Source organism: Paralichthys olivaceus, chromosome 8 (assembly GCF_024713975.1).
Source record: "Paralichthys olivaceus isolate ysfri-2021 chromosome 8, ASM2471397v2, whole genome shotgun sequence".
Classification (NCBI taxonomy): domain Eukaryota; kingdom Metazoa; phylum Chordata; class Actinopteri; order Pleuronectiformes; family Paralichthyidae; genus Paralichthys; species Paralichthys olivaceus.
The window spans coordinates 19,045,362-19,060,401 of record NC_091100.1 but is presented as its reverse complement, the minus strand read 5'-3'; the positions used below and the strand labels follow the sequence as shown (position 1 = coordinate 19,060,401).

Below are 15,040 nucleotides of genomic sequence, written 5' to 3'. Positions count from 1 at the left end.
GTTTGTGTCCTGGTTGAACTGAAGAACCCCTGAGTACGACTGTTCTAATCTGGACGGAAAACCTACTCAACATGTCTTTACCAGCTGGATATTGAATTACTTTTGTTAATTTTATGAGCTTATGAAACTGATTTTGAATTGATCACACACTTCAGAAAATTGGTTTGATATAATGGATTCTCATATGCTTTCTATCTGTGGCTGGTGTTGACACTACTTTTTTTACATAATGAGATTAATAAAACTTTATTTCTATTGCAAAAAATGCTTTACAAAATGGAATGAAACAACGACGAACAAAACAACAATAAGACATCAAATTTAAGAAAATATTAAAAACAAACAGCATCTGTTAAAATAGGTTAAAAATCCGGTATTGAAATGCTTTCCTATTAACATATGTTTGAAGCAATGACTTAGAAGAGTGCTGACAAACCTCAGATAAGGAGACGTGGGGGGGGGGGGGGGTGCTGGTCCTGGTCACCCCTAGTCAACAGCCGTGACTCAGGAACTACTATTAAGTGTTGGTCCGAAGATCTTAGATGAATGCTTGAAGCATTGGGACTTAGTCGCTCCATGACATCACTGGGGTTCAGACCGTGCTGAGCTTTAAAAGTTTTTAGAAGAATCTTAAAGTCAAACCTAAATTGAATTGACAGCCAATGAAGGGAAGGACATATTGGAGAGATATGGGCACTAATTGGTGTTGGTTAAAATTCAACACTGCTCTTCCAGAATCTACTTCTGTTAGAACCATAGACAGTAGATTTATATACATATCTATTTTTATTCATATTATTCATAGAGTCTGTGGTGTGTACACAGGAGATTTCCTACAAAGGAATCATAGATTGTGGCAAAAAAGAGTTTCCCATTCTAGTACTGCTCCAAATAGTTTAAAATTGTAATAAGAAAGAAATAAAGAAGCCCTGGGAGAGAGCAGGGAGGAACCAACCCTCTACACAAAAGCAAAATGGGAGGCATAGTTAAAAATTACACAGAGTTAGCATGATATCAGTTTCTTCCCAGACCTCAGGAAGAGCCAGCATGCATTGTATAAAAAATAACACCTGTTCAATAACTCAAACACATTGACTTCAAATCTTCTCAGCAGATAAACAAGGTCAGACAAACATACAGTTTTTAACTTTGCACCTTAGGTTGTTTATAGAAGTCTCTGCACACAACATCCAGCACACAAACAATAAAAAGTGACAGTATGTTGTAGAGCTGAGGAATAGTTCTGAAGTAGCTCTGGAGCTTTAACACAGGACAAGAGAACAGGCAGGTTTATAACTGTCACTGCACAAGTGTGATAAAGAAGAAGTGACTAAATGAACAACAGCTGTATTATTAGTGAACTACTTCCACCCAACTCCAATGTTATATTATTTTGTATTTGTTCCTGCACATGTTTTTGTGTGTCATTCTTTATTTTTTTAGACTGATAATGTTTTTAAGATAAGGTAAGGTACGATACAGTAAAGCTTTACTGATCCCACCTTGAGGAAATCGTCTTGTTACAGCAGCAAATAATCAGAATGAGAAAGACAAGAGTAAAAAAGGCAGCAATAGAATAGAAATTGAAAATATGTACATAATATATTCTTTTCACTAAGAATATTATTTTTTTGTGGAGCAATGTAGTAAATAAAGTGCAGTGGCCAAGGATGAATGCACAAGGATGTAAAATCTGTATTTTTGTAAGTAAAAGGAGATATTGACATAAAGGTATTCATTAACATGCATATATAGACTGTTATAAGTACACGTATATGTGAATTTCCTCTATGTATTTTATTTGTTCTACAATTAATAGATGCATGTAATATATATAGTAATATAATATGACATGAACATAAAAAGGCAAGTGCTGGTATATATAAATGGCTGAATTTCACAATAAGATGCATAAATGTGGAATTATATAATGTAATATGATTTGTAGACGTTATAGAGATGATGTGCAAGAGAACACTAGTGCACCAAAAGACAGTTTCATTCAAATGATTATAAAAACTTCTATTTAAAAAATGTGTGACAAAAGAAAACAACATATGGACATATATAGATTGTTTGACTTTTGATTAATGAGCATTATTAATTTACACCCTGACACACACACTGGATCAGGTACATGAGGAGGTGAAGCCAGTGTCCCAGGCTGAAAACAATGAAACTTGAATTTAGACATCTTGTGTTTCTGTTGTTGGGGAAAAGCTTTGGGGCTGTGGTGTTATGCTAATAACGTATTTGAATGTGAAATGCCCCCCCCCCCCCCCCACCGACAAAAGAGGCAGAGAAGAAGAGAGGGGGATGGTGCACAGACACAGAGGAGGAGGATGAAGAGGAGGGGGGGAGGAGGAGGAGAGGAGGAGGAGGAAGAGGGGGGGAGAGGAGGAAGAGGGGGCGTCATCGTGATGAAGTTGGACAACCCGCGGGACTGCGGTGGGCGTGGTCACCGAGGCCTCCGCTTCCTGATCGGCTGAACACGTGGTTCCGCGTCTGCTCCCCGACTTGTCTGTCACAGTGCGAAGCGTCTCCAGCCCTTCCTCCCCTCACTCCTTTCTTTTTATCCTCCCATACTACACAGCAGACCTCCTCTTCCTCCGTCTCTCCTCCTCATCAGCCCTCTCTCTTCTCCTCGTCCTGCTGCACTTTCCCTTCTCTTTCTTTAGCGACGGCTCCCGGGACTGACAGTCTGCCAGGCCGCGGTCACTTCAGCGTGTATCCGACCAGAGAGAGAGAGAGAGTGTGGAAGTGTGTGTGAGGGAGAGAGAGGAAAGCGTGAGCGAGTGAGTGAGTGCGTGTGCGCGCACCCGGCCGCAACCGGTCCGTCTGTGATTATTTCCGCCGCTATCCCGCCGCGCTCTTTTCGGTCATGACGCTGGAAGCGATCCGCTACCGGGCCGGTTCTCTGCAGATCCTCAACCAGCTGCTGCTGCCGCACCAGACCGCGTACGATGAGGTCCGCACGGTGCAGGACGCGTACGAGGCCATCAAGTCCATGAAGGTAGGGAGCCCCTTCCCCCTCTGTCTCCTCCAGCCCACCCTTCTCCTGGGCCGGAGCTGCATGTGCATGTTTCCCCCATAGACTGTATCTAAAGGTTTTCTCGTCGTCGGTTCTTTTGTGCTCCCGCAGCTGCACGCATGTGCTCGGTGCGCTCGGCGCCGTCGGCCTCTGTCTTAGTTCTGGATGCACCAGCAGCTCCACACACCCCCGATTACCCCCCACCCCCCCCCCCACACCGAATCCTTTATTTATAGTTTTCATATTATCATGTGCAAGCGAGAGACTAAGTAGGTATCTGCACCCAGCACCAGCCCATGAAACACCCCCCCCCCCCCCACCCTGCTCTTTCTTTGGGAGAGATTATTGATGAATTATTAATGACCTTTGCTCCGGTTTTTTGTTCGCCTGGTTCTTGTGCTGCACTCAGTGACACCTCCACCCCCTGTTTCTCTGCACAGCTGAGGCCCGACACCCTGAGGTGCTCACACACAGTTGCAGGTTGTTCAAGTTGCGTAAAAGCGGGCAACATTTTTCAGATGCAGGTATTCATTTATTGAAGCTGTGCAGGCACTGCACTCCTCTGCCAATCCAGCGAGACACACACATGCAGCTGCTAAGTGTTTGATCCTGTGTGTGTGTGTGTCAGAGTGAAGGAATGTACCATAAGCAGGGGGGTGATGTCATGATGATGATGGAGTCTAATGCTAGAGATGATGTCATGAGTCCAGACCATCCTGACAACTTTTGTCTCCATGATTGCCCACTTAAACTCTGAATAAATATGTTGTTCATCTTTGTGGAAACAGAAAGCTGCTGGAAGTCAGCACATAAAGAGGATGACCACCATGTCAGCATAACTAACCAATTACTCCTCCTCTTCCTCCAGGTGCGTGGCGCCCCGGCCATCGCCATCGTCGGCTGCCTCAGCCTGGCCGTGGAGCTGCGTGCAGGTGCTGGTGGCGATGACCCTGTGACCTTCATCAGGGAGTCTCTGTGTCACCTGACCTCAGCCAGACCCACCGCTGTCAACATGGGCCGCGCCGCCCGCGAGCTGATGGAGTTTGCTGAGAACGAGAGCATGGAGAAGAACTCGGAGCAGCTCAGAGAAAGGTGAGCTGGTCAGAGGGACATGAGAACATCCGCTGGATGATCAGCCAGGGTGACTGAACGTTCACTGTTTATATTGATTAGATCGATGATGCATGGTGCATATCCTTAAACTTGTTGTCTTAAACTAAATTACCACAAACATATGGTCCTCTCGGCGTAATGGAAATTTCTTCCTCTTGAGCACAGACTACTCCTTTGGTCAGCCTCTCTATTTTTCCACTTGTCTCCATCGTACTGGTCAAGTCTGACCAAAAGCCCTTTTTCTTGATATGTGATTTACTTATTCAGTTTAGGCATATGATTTATTATTTTTATTAGTTGATTAAAATGTGCACTGAGTTATTGATCATCGGTGATGCTATGGAGCAATGTTTTGACTGAAGACAAAGGACATACACGCTCCTGATTGATGTAATACACACTCTTGTCAATAGTTTCACTCTATTTCAGTGATCTACTGGTGGTGGTTTGCACCAAATAGCTAAGAAAAGAAGACTGTTACACAAAGATGTAAACAATGGATAATAATGGAGGAACTGCGTTTACATTGGAAACAATAAAATTGCACACAAAGAGCGCAACCTCTGCCTTAGTTCAACTAAGCTGCCTCAAATTATTCGCATTCATAGATATCAGTTCCCTTAATGTGCCTGATTAGATCCATGAATGAAGCCACTTGTACTTACTTGATTCTTGCTGTTCTGGGTTTGTACCCTCATGGTTGAATGCACTTATTGTAAGTCGCTTTGGATAAAAAACATCAGCCGAATGTCATGTTATTAATTATTCCCTTGGAAATTGGTGAAAACATCAAAAATCTCTCGATGTTAAAAATGGAAAAACACGTTGGTGGGCTCCCATACCACATCCTTCCACAAAGTTTCATAGTAACCGGTCAAGTAGTAGTTTCTGCTTAATTATACTAACAAACAAACACAGATCAAAGGTAGAGGCAGATGTAAATCAAAAAATATTTGTTGGCGGTCCAAGAAACAGTGAATGTAACTTGTTTTCAAGAAAACGCCACGGGGCACGTTAAAATCCGACATTTACATCTGCAAACAATCAGCTGCTGGATGTGTAACCAGTAAAACTGGATCTGTGAATTGAAATAATCTTAACTTAAGATTTCCCCCTGTGAATTTGATGACACGAGCTGCAGCTGTAACACAGCCTCTGGTGTCTTTGTGAAAAAGTTGTGAAAGTTAACAGATAACCAAAAATTGGGAAGCCTACACATACATATCATCACGTTATCTGTGTGACAGACACCCTGAGTACTGTTATATCATTTTATATTATATACTTTTGTTTTTTTTATAGCTTTAATTATCTCAACAGGTCTGTAGTATAGGGCTGCACAAACAGGAAAGAAGTAGTGGGTGAGATGGTGGTGCAGAAACCAGTTGCTGTTTTAGGAGTGTAAACTAAGGTTTGTGTAGAGAAGCCCTCATCTGACGAGACATGTCAGTATTTGCTCAGATGCTGCCTGCACAGATCAGATGTCACTGATCGATATAAAATAAGTTTCTTTGTCGATATCATTATAAGAGTCAGTGCCTCTGATATCAGTTACAGCCATTTAGACACAGTAGGTCCATGCCACAGCACACCTGGCCTCCATGTTACCCTCACAATGATTCATATCAGTTCTACGCAGAGAGAGGGGAGGAAAGAAAGTGCCGGTGTCAGTGTTGGAACCGATATCAGCGGATCCATCGAGTCAAGAGATCAGAATCAGTTTCACGAAAAGATGCATTGAACCGATCCTGATCTTTAGTAACTGAAGCCACGAGGAACGCCCTTGGTGATGAATCTGTGTATTTTAAAATCGCAGTGCAGCAGAGCGGACGGGTCACATAAACTCATCTGAGCTGCTGACATTTTGTTCTAAAGCTGTAAATATACCACAGGCTGTTGTATTAGAGAAGCATCTAAGCACTGGCTGCTGTAACTCAGCATCGTTTTTGGCTGAAGAAAGAAAGTGAAGCAGTGGAACAAGTGACCCCGGTCGGACATGCAGATGATTTTTGGTCCTTGAAACTTGGTGTGTAGACAAATCAACACTGTCGACGGGTGATTGACTCCGTAAGGTAGGAATGGAGGAAACCTATGATTAAAGTTTCCCACAGAATTCATTCAATCTAAAGCATTATCTGGGGTGCTCATGCACCAACGTCACTTTCACGCACAACAGATTCTGAGTGTGAGGTACACAGACTAAAGAGCAAGAGACCAGTTCTCCAGTGAGAGAGAGAGAGAGAGACCTGCATTGCATGCCACTTTCAGTAATGCGCACAACTGCAGCTGAAACTATGAGTGTTTGCGTGGACAGTAAAAACTTTATGGTGGATAGTGGGAGCATGCAGGCAAGCACGACCAATAGCACTGCACAGTAAAGTTACATATCTCTTATGTTAAGGGTAAAAAGTTTTTGATTAATTATGAAACTGTGGCAGGACTAATTAGAATATGCCAGGACACCACAGTGTAGATAAATAAATTAAAAACACATTTTCAGAAATGACCTCCGGGTAAAATCCAGAGAATTGGCTCCAGAGTTTTCCTTTCACACATGCACAGCACAGTGAGGGGTTCTCTGCACAGACTCGTTCACAACAGCATCAAATCCTCCGCATTATTCAGGCGAGAGGTGGAGCAGCTGGGTGCAGCAGACAGATTCAGGAAGTGACATATTAACTCATGTTTACAGCAAACCGACACTGTCGTCAGCTTTTATCACCACAAACTCTCTCGACATCTTTGTGTATGACACCTCTTTTTCACTGCGAGATATTGGTTTTCTTGTTTTTTAATTTTTGTGCCTGTCGCATGTTAGAAGTGTCATCAACCCCCCCACACTCGCCTGCGGTGAATCCAGCGGGGGGGACACCAGCTGTGTTCTCACGTGGAATTCTCCTGGATTTCTACGTACATTATACATTATATTTTTGTTCACACATGCCTCCTCGGGAGAAAATACATTGCAACTGCAGAGTCCAGTGCATGTCTGAAAGCAGCATAATATTAACTTTAAAAATTGACCTTTCAAAGTAAAGTTACAAAGGGCCTTACAGTAAAACCGACAATGCAAGTAATAAAATTGAAAACTTAAGGTACTACAGGTTTAACCATACTAATAGATGTGAACATGCCATACAATAAAAGTGAGTGTCAGGAAATTATTAAAAAGAAGATACTGAGTGTCTTCTTGAGACCTCCAGACAGGGAGTTCCACAGCTGAGGGGCCCGATCAATAAAAGCCAGAGAGTCGTTATTTTGGAACAGTTGGTATAGACCCTGCTGAAGGATCTCTCAGAGTTGTGAATCCACTCAAACATCAGAAACATCAGGCAGAGATCAGGCTCATAGGATCACAGATATAGGCTGGAGCCTGATTGTTCAAGGCTTTAAAAACAAAGGGTAAAACTTAAAATCAGTTCTGATACTCACAGGTAACAATTGAAGGGCAGCAATGATTGGTGTGGTCACTCACCTTGTTACATTAAGCCACATACTATTAACACATATTAAAAACAGGGATGAGGTATGAAGAGGGGGGAGGGAGAAGGCCTGTTGGATGAATGGATGTCAGGACAATTAGAAACATACAGCCGTATTGTAACTGTACACTTGATGGACATGTCCACAGTGGCAGACGGGAGCCTCTTCTCATTTTCCACCTCTTGTGGCCCCCCTCCAACAGTGTAATTGCCTGGATCGAAGACATGCTGGAGCGTGACGTCAATGACAACAAAAAGATTGGTAACTATGGCGCCCAGCACATCCTGTCCGGCGTCCCGAGAGACTCTGTGACCATCCTCACACACTGCAACACGGGCTCGCTGGCCACGGCTGGATACGGGACCGCACTGGGTGAGACTGGAGCCGTGCGTGTGAATGAGAAAAGAGGGATGATTGTTGTAATGTTTCTGGCGCTGTAACTGTGGCGGTGTTTGTGTGTAGGCGTGGTGCGAAGCCTCCATGCACTAGGGAGGCTGAAGCGCGTGTACTGCACAGAGACGAGACCGTACAACCAGGGATCCAGGCTGACGGCATATGAGGCAGTAGCAGAGGGAATCCCCGCTACTCTCATAACAGACAGCATGGCAGCGCTCACCATGAGAGAAATGGACATCACAGGTCAGTTTTCATCCTCAAGTTTTCTACTTTCAATTATTTTATTCTTCCTCTTCCTCTAACATTTATTGTTGTGTTCTCTCTCTCTTCAGCTGTGGTGGTTGGAGCAGACAGGGTGGTTGCCAATGGTGACACGGCCAACAAGGTGGGCACGTACCAGCTGGCTATCGCCGCAAAGCACCATGGGATCCCCTTCTATGTTGCAGCGCCCAGCACGTCGTGTGACCTGAGCCTGGAGAGTGGCAGGGACATCATCATCGAAGTGCGGCCCCCTGAGGAGCTCACCAGTATAAACGGGGTGCCCATCGCCGCCAAGGGTAAGAAATGTGGAATGTTATTGGTTGTTTTTTTTATTCTGGGGAAGGAAAGAGAAAACAAAAACATACACAGATACGTGAGTAGAGGATCAGCAGCGAGGAGTAAACATCGGGGTTGGAGAGATAAATGAGCGTGGCCTATTTCTTGTGTCCACCCTCAGACTAATTGACGTCACATGCAGATTAGGTGCACGAGTCGAACACGGTGTAAGGGCTCCAAATGTTACATGAGGATTGGATGGCACTTAGTGGAATCACATTACCTTTGCAGAGACGTTTTGTGGTTGGTAAAGTGCGAGGCTCTGATTTCACAAAATGCTCTGTGCTGGAAAAATTGTTCTTGAGGTCTCGTTTATTTTGTAGGGGTTTTTTGGGGAGGGGTATTTTATGACTTTTATTGGTGACGGTAGAGAAAGGAAATGGAAATGAGGGGAGAGAGAGATGCAGAATCAGATGCCACAACGCATTAAAACCAGTGAAAATCTGGGTTTGTAAGAGTGGACATCCGGTTGTTTGTGAGTTTGTGAGAGCTCAATTGAGTCTTTGTTCAATGAGTATATTGAGGTGAGAGGTGTCGTCACAGTAATTAAAGCACATTCATTTAATGAGCACACATGCCTCTGGAGAGGAGGACATGTGCTTGCACTTTACATTTCCCTCTCTTTAACTTTCCTCTCACTTTTCTCTGGTCCTTCCTGTTACTGGCATTTAAATAAGACTACATTTTGTAATTTTGCCTTTGTTTAATAGTCGTCTATGGGGAATCTAACCATGGATGTGGAGGTTGTGTAGTATTCATCTTAGCCATTCGGCCCCTTGATGCCCTTAAAGTGCCGCATAGGGCTGCTATTCTTTGCCAAGCAAAATAACAAAACCAGCAACAGCCTGTTTGTAATAACAAGAAAAATGCTTATGTAGCAGAAGCCTGATCTTTGACATCTGCTCCATAGACATTATTGTACTTGATGGCGCACGCCTTTTATTATGATGAACATCATCCTGCTGCTGTAAACACTCACTAAAGCAGCAAATGTATATTCATCTGCAGCTCTAAATGGCACACATCTGGTTGAGTAATATTTGCTGGCTAATGATCCCTACACTTTTGGGAAATAAGCAAGTTTTTTGTATATTGAACTACGATGTTTGCAACCTGTTTTTAAAGATTTATGTCTTAAGCTGTAGCTGAGTGTAGTCAGTGAAGTCAGAAAGTACTCGACAATGGACTTGGGCAGTTGTTTCCAACCTCACGGTCAGGAACTTCCTTACAAGCTCGCAAGACAAAGCTGAGGGGTTACATAAAAACATACATGACAAACTTTATCATCATAATGTTAAAATAGTTCGCTAAACAGTTTAAATTATAGTCTGTAAATAAAGATGGATGACATGACTGCTCCCTAAAAGTGAAGCCAACCATCTCTGGTGCCATCTGGGTGTGTGCAGGCACAAAACGTTCTGGAGCCAGAGGACCACAGCTTTCTTCTTTAAATGCTCAACAGTCTCACTTATCCCCGACTCTTTGCCGCAGGTATTGAGGTGTGGAACCCGGCGTTCGACGTGACCCCTCACCAGCTCATCACAGGAGGCATCATCACAGAGCTGGGAGTCTTCCTCCCCTCTGAGCTCCAGGCAGCCCTCACCGGTCGCCTCACTGCCCTCTAGAGCCCCTCAGCCCCTCCTGCTGGTCCGTGTGCACCACTGCACCTTAACGTCAGACACTCAACTCACCACAGAACACACATGCACACACACACACACAAACACACACACCAATTGTTGCCGTTTAATTTCATTTTGATAAATGCACAGTCACTGTTACAAGTCAGTGGTGCACACAGATGACAAAACCTTGTTCAGTCTCTTACTCAATCACAAATTCACAGCAGGGAGTCGAGCAGACACATGCAGTCTCCCCTCTCTTCTATATCTGTCTTTTTGTGGTCTCTTCATCACACCTTCTTCCCAAGTTTTCCACTCTTCTTCTTCATTTTTCATTCTCTCATGCCGCCTCTTTTGTCCTTCTAAATAGCTCTGCGAAAACTAAAAGCGCTTAGCTGGACTCTCTTCCTGAAATTCTATTTGGCTGTTTTCATAAATCATCACTGAGGTAATTGTTCAGGGGTTCTTCAAATATAAACAAAAACACTTCCACAAAGGCTAAAGCATGACAGATTTCTTTCAAAGTAGTGACTTTGATTAGCCGTGGTTTCTAAAACGCTGCTACCATTTGTAAATATACATGTCCTTGCTGGTAATGTGTACATATGTAGAAAAATAACCCCTGCTAGAAAAAGGTACTATTTTAACCAAATATGTGGTTATTTGAAAATTAAATTTGACATCAAAAATGTTATATTAACATTTAATTTCTTTTGTTCTGTGTTGAAAACCTTTTCTAGAGGAATAATCCAAATTTATAGTAGATTTTCGTAGCCACAAATTCTAAGTGAAAATAAAAATCCTGTGTCACTCACACTTTTTAACCTGTTCGGCAAAAACAAAATGAGAATTTTTCAATCGGTCCTCGTTAGTCAGCTGAAGCCTATGAAAAGACATGGCTGTATTTATACCTCACTCATTATTTCTATCGTGTTATTCTCACTTCCACCATGTCATACTACATGTGTATTATCATAATGTACTTATATAACCATACATATGACTGCACCATATTGATACTCACTATACCACAGGATGCTCTGTAACATTGAAAACTCTTTACAAAAGGAATTAGTTTCATATTTGCAATCACCGAGGCTGATGTCTTTAATGCTGATGTATTTGTTCATCACTATTAAAGGAGTAGTTCACCCTGAGAGTAAAGATTGGTTCTGTGCTTTTAACCAATCTTTGTTTAACCACAAGATAGAAATATGGCTTGTACATGTTTAACAGCTCGAGAGTGTGAACAATTAAATGATATTATCTCAATTTCCTGTGACTAGAGCTACTTGTAGCTGCAATAATCTGTTTCAGTGGTGAAACTCAGTGATTGACCCACAGAAAACCTTCACCAGACTATGGAGTTACCTCAGCTCTTTTGTTTTTAGCTTCTTTCAGCTCATTGTTTTGGTTTTGAAGCCTGAAATATCACTGTTGAAGTTCAGTATTTATTATAGTGGTCGTAGATATTAATTAAAGGAACAAGGTTTATCTCTCAGGCGTTGGACACTAAATTTTGGAATCACAGTTTTCATTTGGACATAATCAATACTTCTCAAATGTTTATGCTGTCTGTGTCCACAGCCTACGTCAGCAACGATAGTTGGCTTACATGTCTACCAACTTAATAAGGTGATAAAAGGTTAAAATATATTTTAATGCTGGTGTAAAGACCCTCAGCGTTGACATATATCAAGAGGAGAGTTTATGAAAGTGTCATATAGATACAGATGTTCTTACTTCGTCTTTCCAAAGAGATATTTTAAAAGATCAGTTAGTCAGATGTTTAAAAGGGAAATTTAAGGCCGAACAGTTGTGAATTCGCTCAAACATCAGAAACATGAGGAACAACCTTGTATCTTTATTCTGGGGTGAACTATTCCTCAAAGATTCGTGGGGTGTTTTCCAAACTGCTGTCCGCAGAAATCTCTGTGACCACATCAGAAAACTAGGCGTGAATCCGTCAACAATCAGAATGTACTATTCAACGCAGATGAACTGGCTTCAGTCAGGGGCTGTGATCAGCAGACTTCAGACACTCACTCACTTCTTGCCTTTGTGCTCAGTTCAGAATGTATTTAAACTATTTGCATTCATTCCTCCCCATAACTGGAATGCTCTTTAACTCCAGATTGCGTTTCAGCCCACAAGACTCCTCGATGAGGTCAGGTGCCATGGGCAGCTGAAGACACTAACGGCCGGGCCACACTGGATGCGTGTGCGTCGTAAAACATCTTGCTTTTCATTTCGCCGCCAAAGTTATCAGGTTAAAGCGTCCACACTGCCGTGTGAGCCACGCTGCTCTTTTAGAGAGTCGGGGTCTCACCTATTTTTGCCGTGCACCGAGTGTCCCACAGCCAAATATAAAATAACAGTGAAAATTATCTTTCACCACAGTATCAATGTCTGAGGAATGTCACAACGTAAATATTTGCAACACTTCCTTTGCCTTTTTCAAAGTAAAAGCACTGTAGTGTCTGTGTTGACTGAGTCCATTCGTTATTGTAGGAGAGGAAGATGCACGGCTTCATACAGAGGTGTCCCGGCTTATAGATGAGTACTTAGGCTACTTTATTAAAGGAAATACAGTGATCATACCAAAAACCTCACATAGCAGCTCTGCAGCAGACGTGTTCCCTGTGTGAACATCAGACTCACGAGAAGCGGCTGTCACATGCACCCAGTGTGGCCGGGGCGTTGGGGTTCTCTGCATTTGTATTCCTGTCAGCCGTGACTTTCACATCTTGATCTTCCCAATGGCAGATCAGGATTAAAAACAAGAATAAAAGGGAGCGAAGCCTCATAATGTTGAGGTTTATCAGATTTTTGTAGTGTTGAAACAGAAAAATAAACAGTTTAAAATCGTAATATATAAATCATATAAGCTAGTCTTTTTTAGAAAATGACTGATCACTGGTTCAAAATCCAGAATTGTGAATATTTCTGACTGTTCTATCACTGTAAATGGAAAATAATTGTTGGGACCAAACTATTGCAGGGACAAATAACCAAATTTTTGAATGTCACTACGACCTCTGGGGAATTAGATACACTAGATGATCACTTAATGAATAAAACAAAATTCAAACTTTAACACAGAAAGTCAGTAATAATTGCAGCCCTACCCTCATCATGTGCCAGCATTGACACTTTACAGTTGCAGCATCCAGTCTAAAAACCTGACACTGACTTTGTATTTACCCATAAACAGTAGACTGTTATGAACTTTAAGACGCAGACTGACTGTGTTCAGGTTCTCGTGTCATACACACGTTTTTTGTGTGTGTTTGTGAAAGGTGTGTGCTGAGTTCCTGCAGTTATGGCCAAAGTCCCGTAAATGTCAATCTCTTTACGGGACACACCTACTGGCTGTACTGAATGTCACAGGGCCCGCACTGCTCACTGCCTTACAGGTGCAGCACCAGTACAGCTCACTGAAGCGAGCAGGAGAGACTGCAGACCCTCAGTCCTTCCTAATCCTACCCTGACTTGTATCGCGCCATCATCTCATCATAGTCAGAGAAATCTGGACAATTCTCAGTTAGTGGATTTACATACACTAGTATCCTTGTAATGAGTTGATTTGAAGAGAATCATTGTTTCTGATCATTATCTACGATGCCCAATGAGTCGGCTCAGGTTAAGTCAAAAAAATCTGGGTTCAGGTCGGTTTCAATCACGTTGGTTGGGCTATTAGATGTATTTTAACGCTGATCATGCCTGTAATTGGGGAAAACATTGCGCTCAGGTTCGGACACAAAAAACAGAGTGCCTGTCTGGTCTGTGTTGGCCTCGTGTTATTTTGGGACAGAAAATTGCAGCACATGCCGCAGTACTGTGCCAGTACGTCATCAAATGAAGTTACAATATAATCATTAAATTGTTACCCATCACTGGTGACAACATGTAGAAGGTTGGACATCCAGAAAACCAGTCCTCAACTACACATTCTTCTTCCTTGTCAAATCATGTTGCTTACATTACCTGCAATACATCTAACTGTTGATAGTTCCTCTTATTTCAGCTAAACTATGCTAATATCTGTAAATATAGCCTGGAGGATCAGAACCTACATAAAACTCAAGTCCAGGATACTAATGCACACGTCTACTACTAATGTACTGTCTGACCATTGTTTGGATTTCTCAGTTTAATGAGACTGGTGTCACAGGTTGGGCCGGTCTACCTTCCTAACGTCCCTTCACTGAGCTCACACCAGCTTTGTCAACTTCATCACTCTGTTTAATTGTTCAAAGATGTTGCAGATACACAAATCCATCTCTCTACAGAGAAAACCCCCTAAAAACAAACTTAATGTCATGATGACAATTGCAGTATCCAGTTTCATCATCCATATCTTTAAAATGCTGTAATATAAGCTTCCTCCTTCCCTCATCTTCATCCTCATCCGTCTTTGTTTCTCCTCTTTCCACCCATTGAACCTCAACTCACAAAGATGCTGGTTTGTCACACACAAGCAGAAAAGACACTTGTGCATTTGAATTATCTTGCTTTTGTTTTGTACAGTTTTAAGAAGTCACACATTTTGGGGGACAATGTTAGCTAGCGTTCCCGACATATGTAGCAACTCTGTGGACGTCAGTCCAGCCGCATTTTATTTCTTTCTAAAACTTTGAAGAAGTATGAGATTTTTGTTTTTGTCTGTACATCATGATTCTAACTGTTTGGCTTGTGCTTTGTTGTTTTTTATTTCATGACATTGTGACTCCTAGTGACTAGGCCATTAGTACACAACACTGGGGAGGCCTCCTCAACCATACACACTACCTCTCCG

The 15,040-nt window shown here is 42.5% G+C and overlaps 1 protein-coding gene across 1 annotated transcript; it reads left to right on the top strand.

Annotated features, from left to right (window-relative positions):
• The first annotated feature begins 2,471 nt into the window (after nt 1-2,471).
• mri1 (methylthioribose-1-phosphate isomerase 1) lies at nt 2,472-11,406 on the top strand. Its single transcript, XM_020083704.2, has 6 exons — nt 2,472-3,013; nt 3,900-4,123; nt 7,830-7,999; nt 8,090-8,266; nt 8,356-8,580; nt 10,112-11,406. Exons 1-6 carry the CDS (start codon nt 2,882-2,884, stop codon nt 10,243-10,245), a joined length of 1,062 nt encoding a protein of 353 aa, XP_019939263.1. The 5' UTR covers nt 2,472-2,881; the 3' UTR covers nt 10,246-11,406.
• Nucleotides 11,407-15,040: the final 3,634 nt, after the last annotated feature.

Bases quoted from the DNA above. Each gene is read 5' to 3' on its own strand.
- mri1 (XM_020083704.2), top strand. From the start codon at position 2,882: ATGACGCTGGAAGCGATCCGCTACCGGGCCGGTTCTCTGCAGATCCTC. The intron at 8,000-8,089 runs GTGAGACTGGAG...GTTTGTGTGTAG, and splicing joins TGGATACGGGACCGCACTGG to GCGTGGTGCGAAGCCTCCAT. The intron at 8,267-8,355 runs GTCAGTTTTCAT...CTCTCTCTTCAG, and splicing joins GAGAGAAATGGACATCACAG to CTGTGGTGGTTGGAGCAGAC.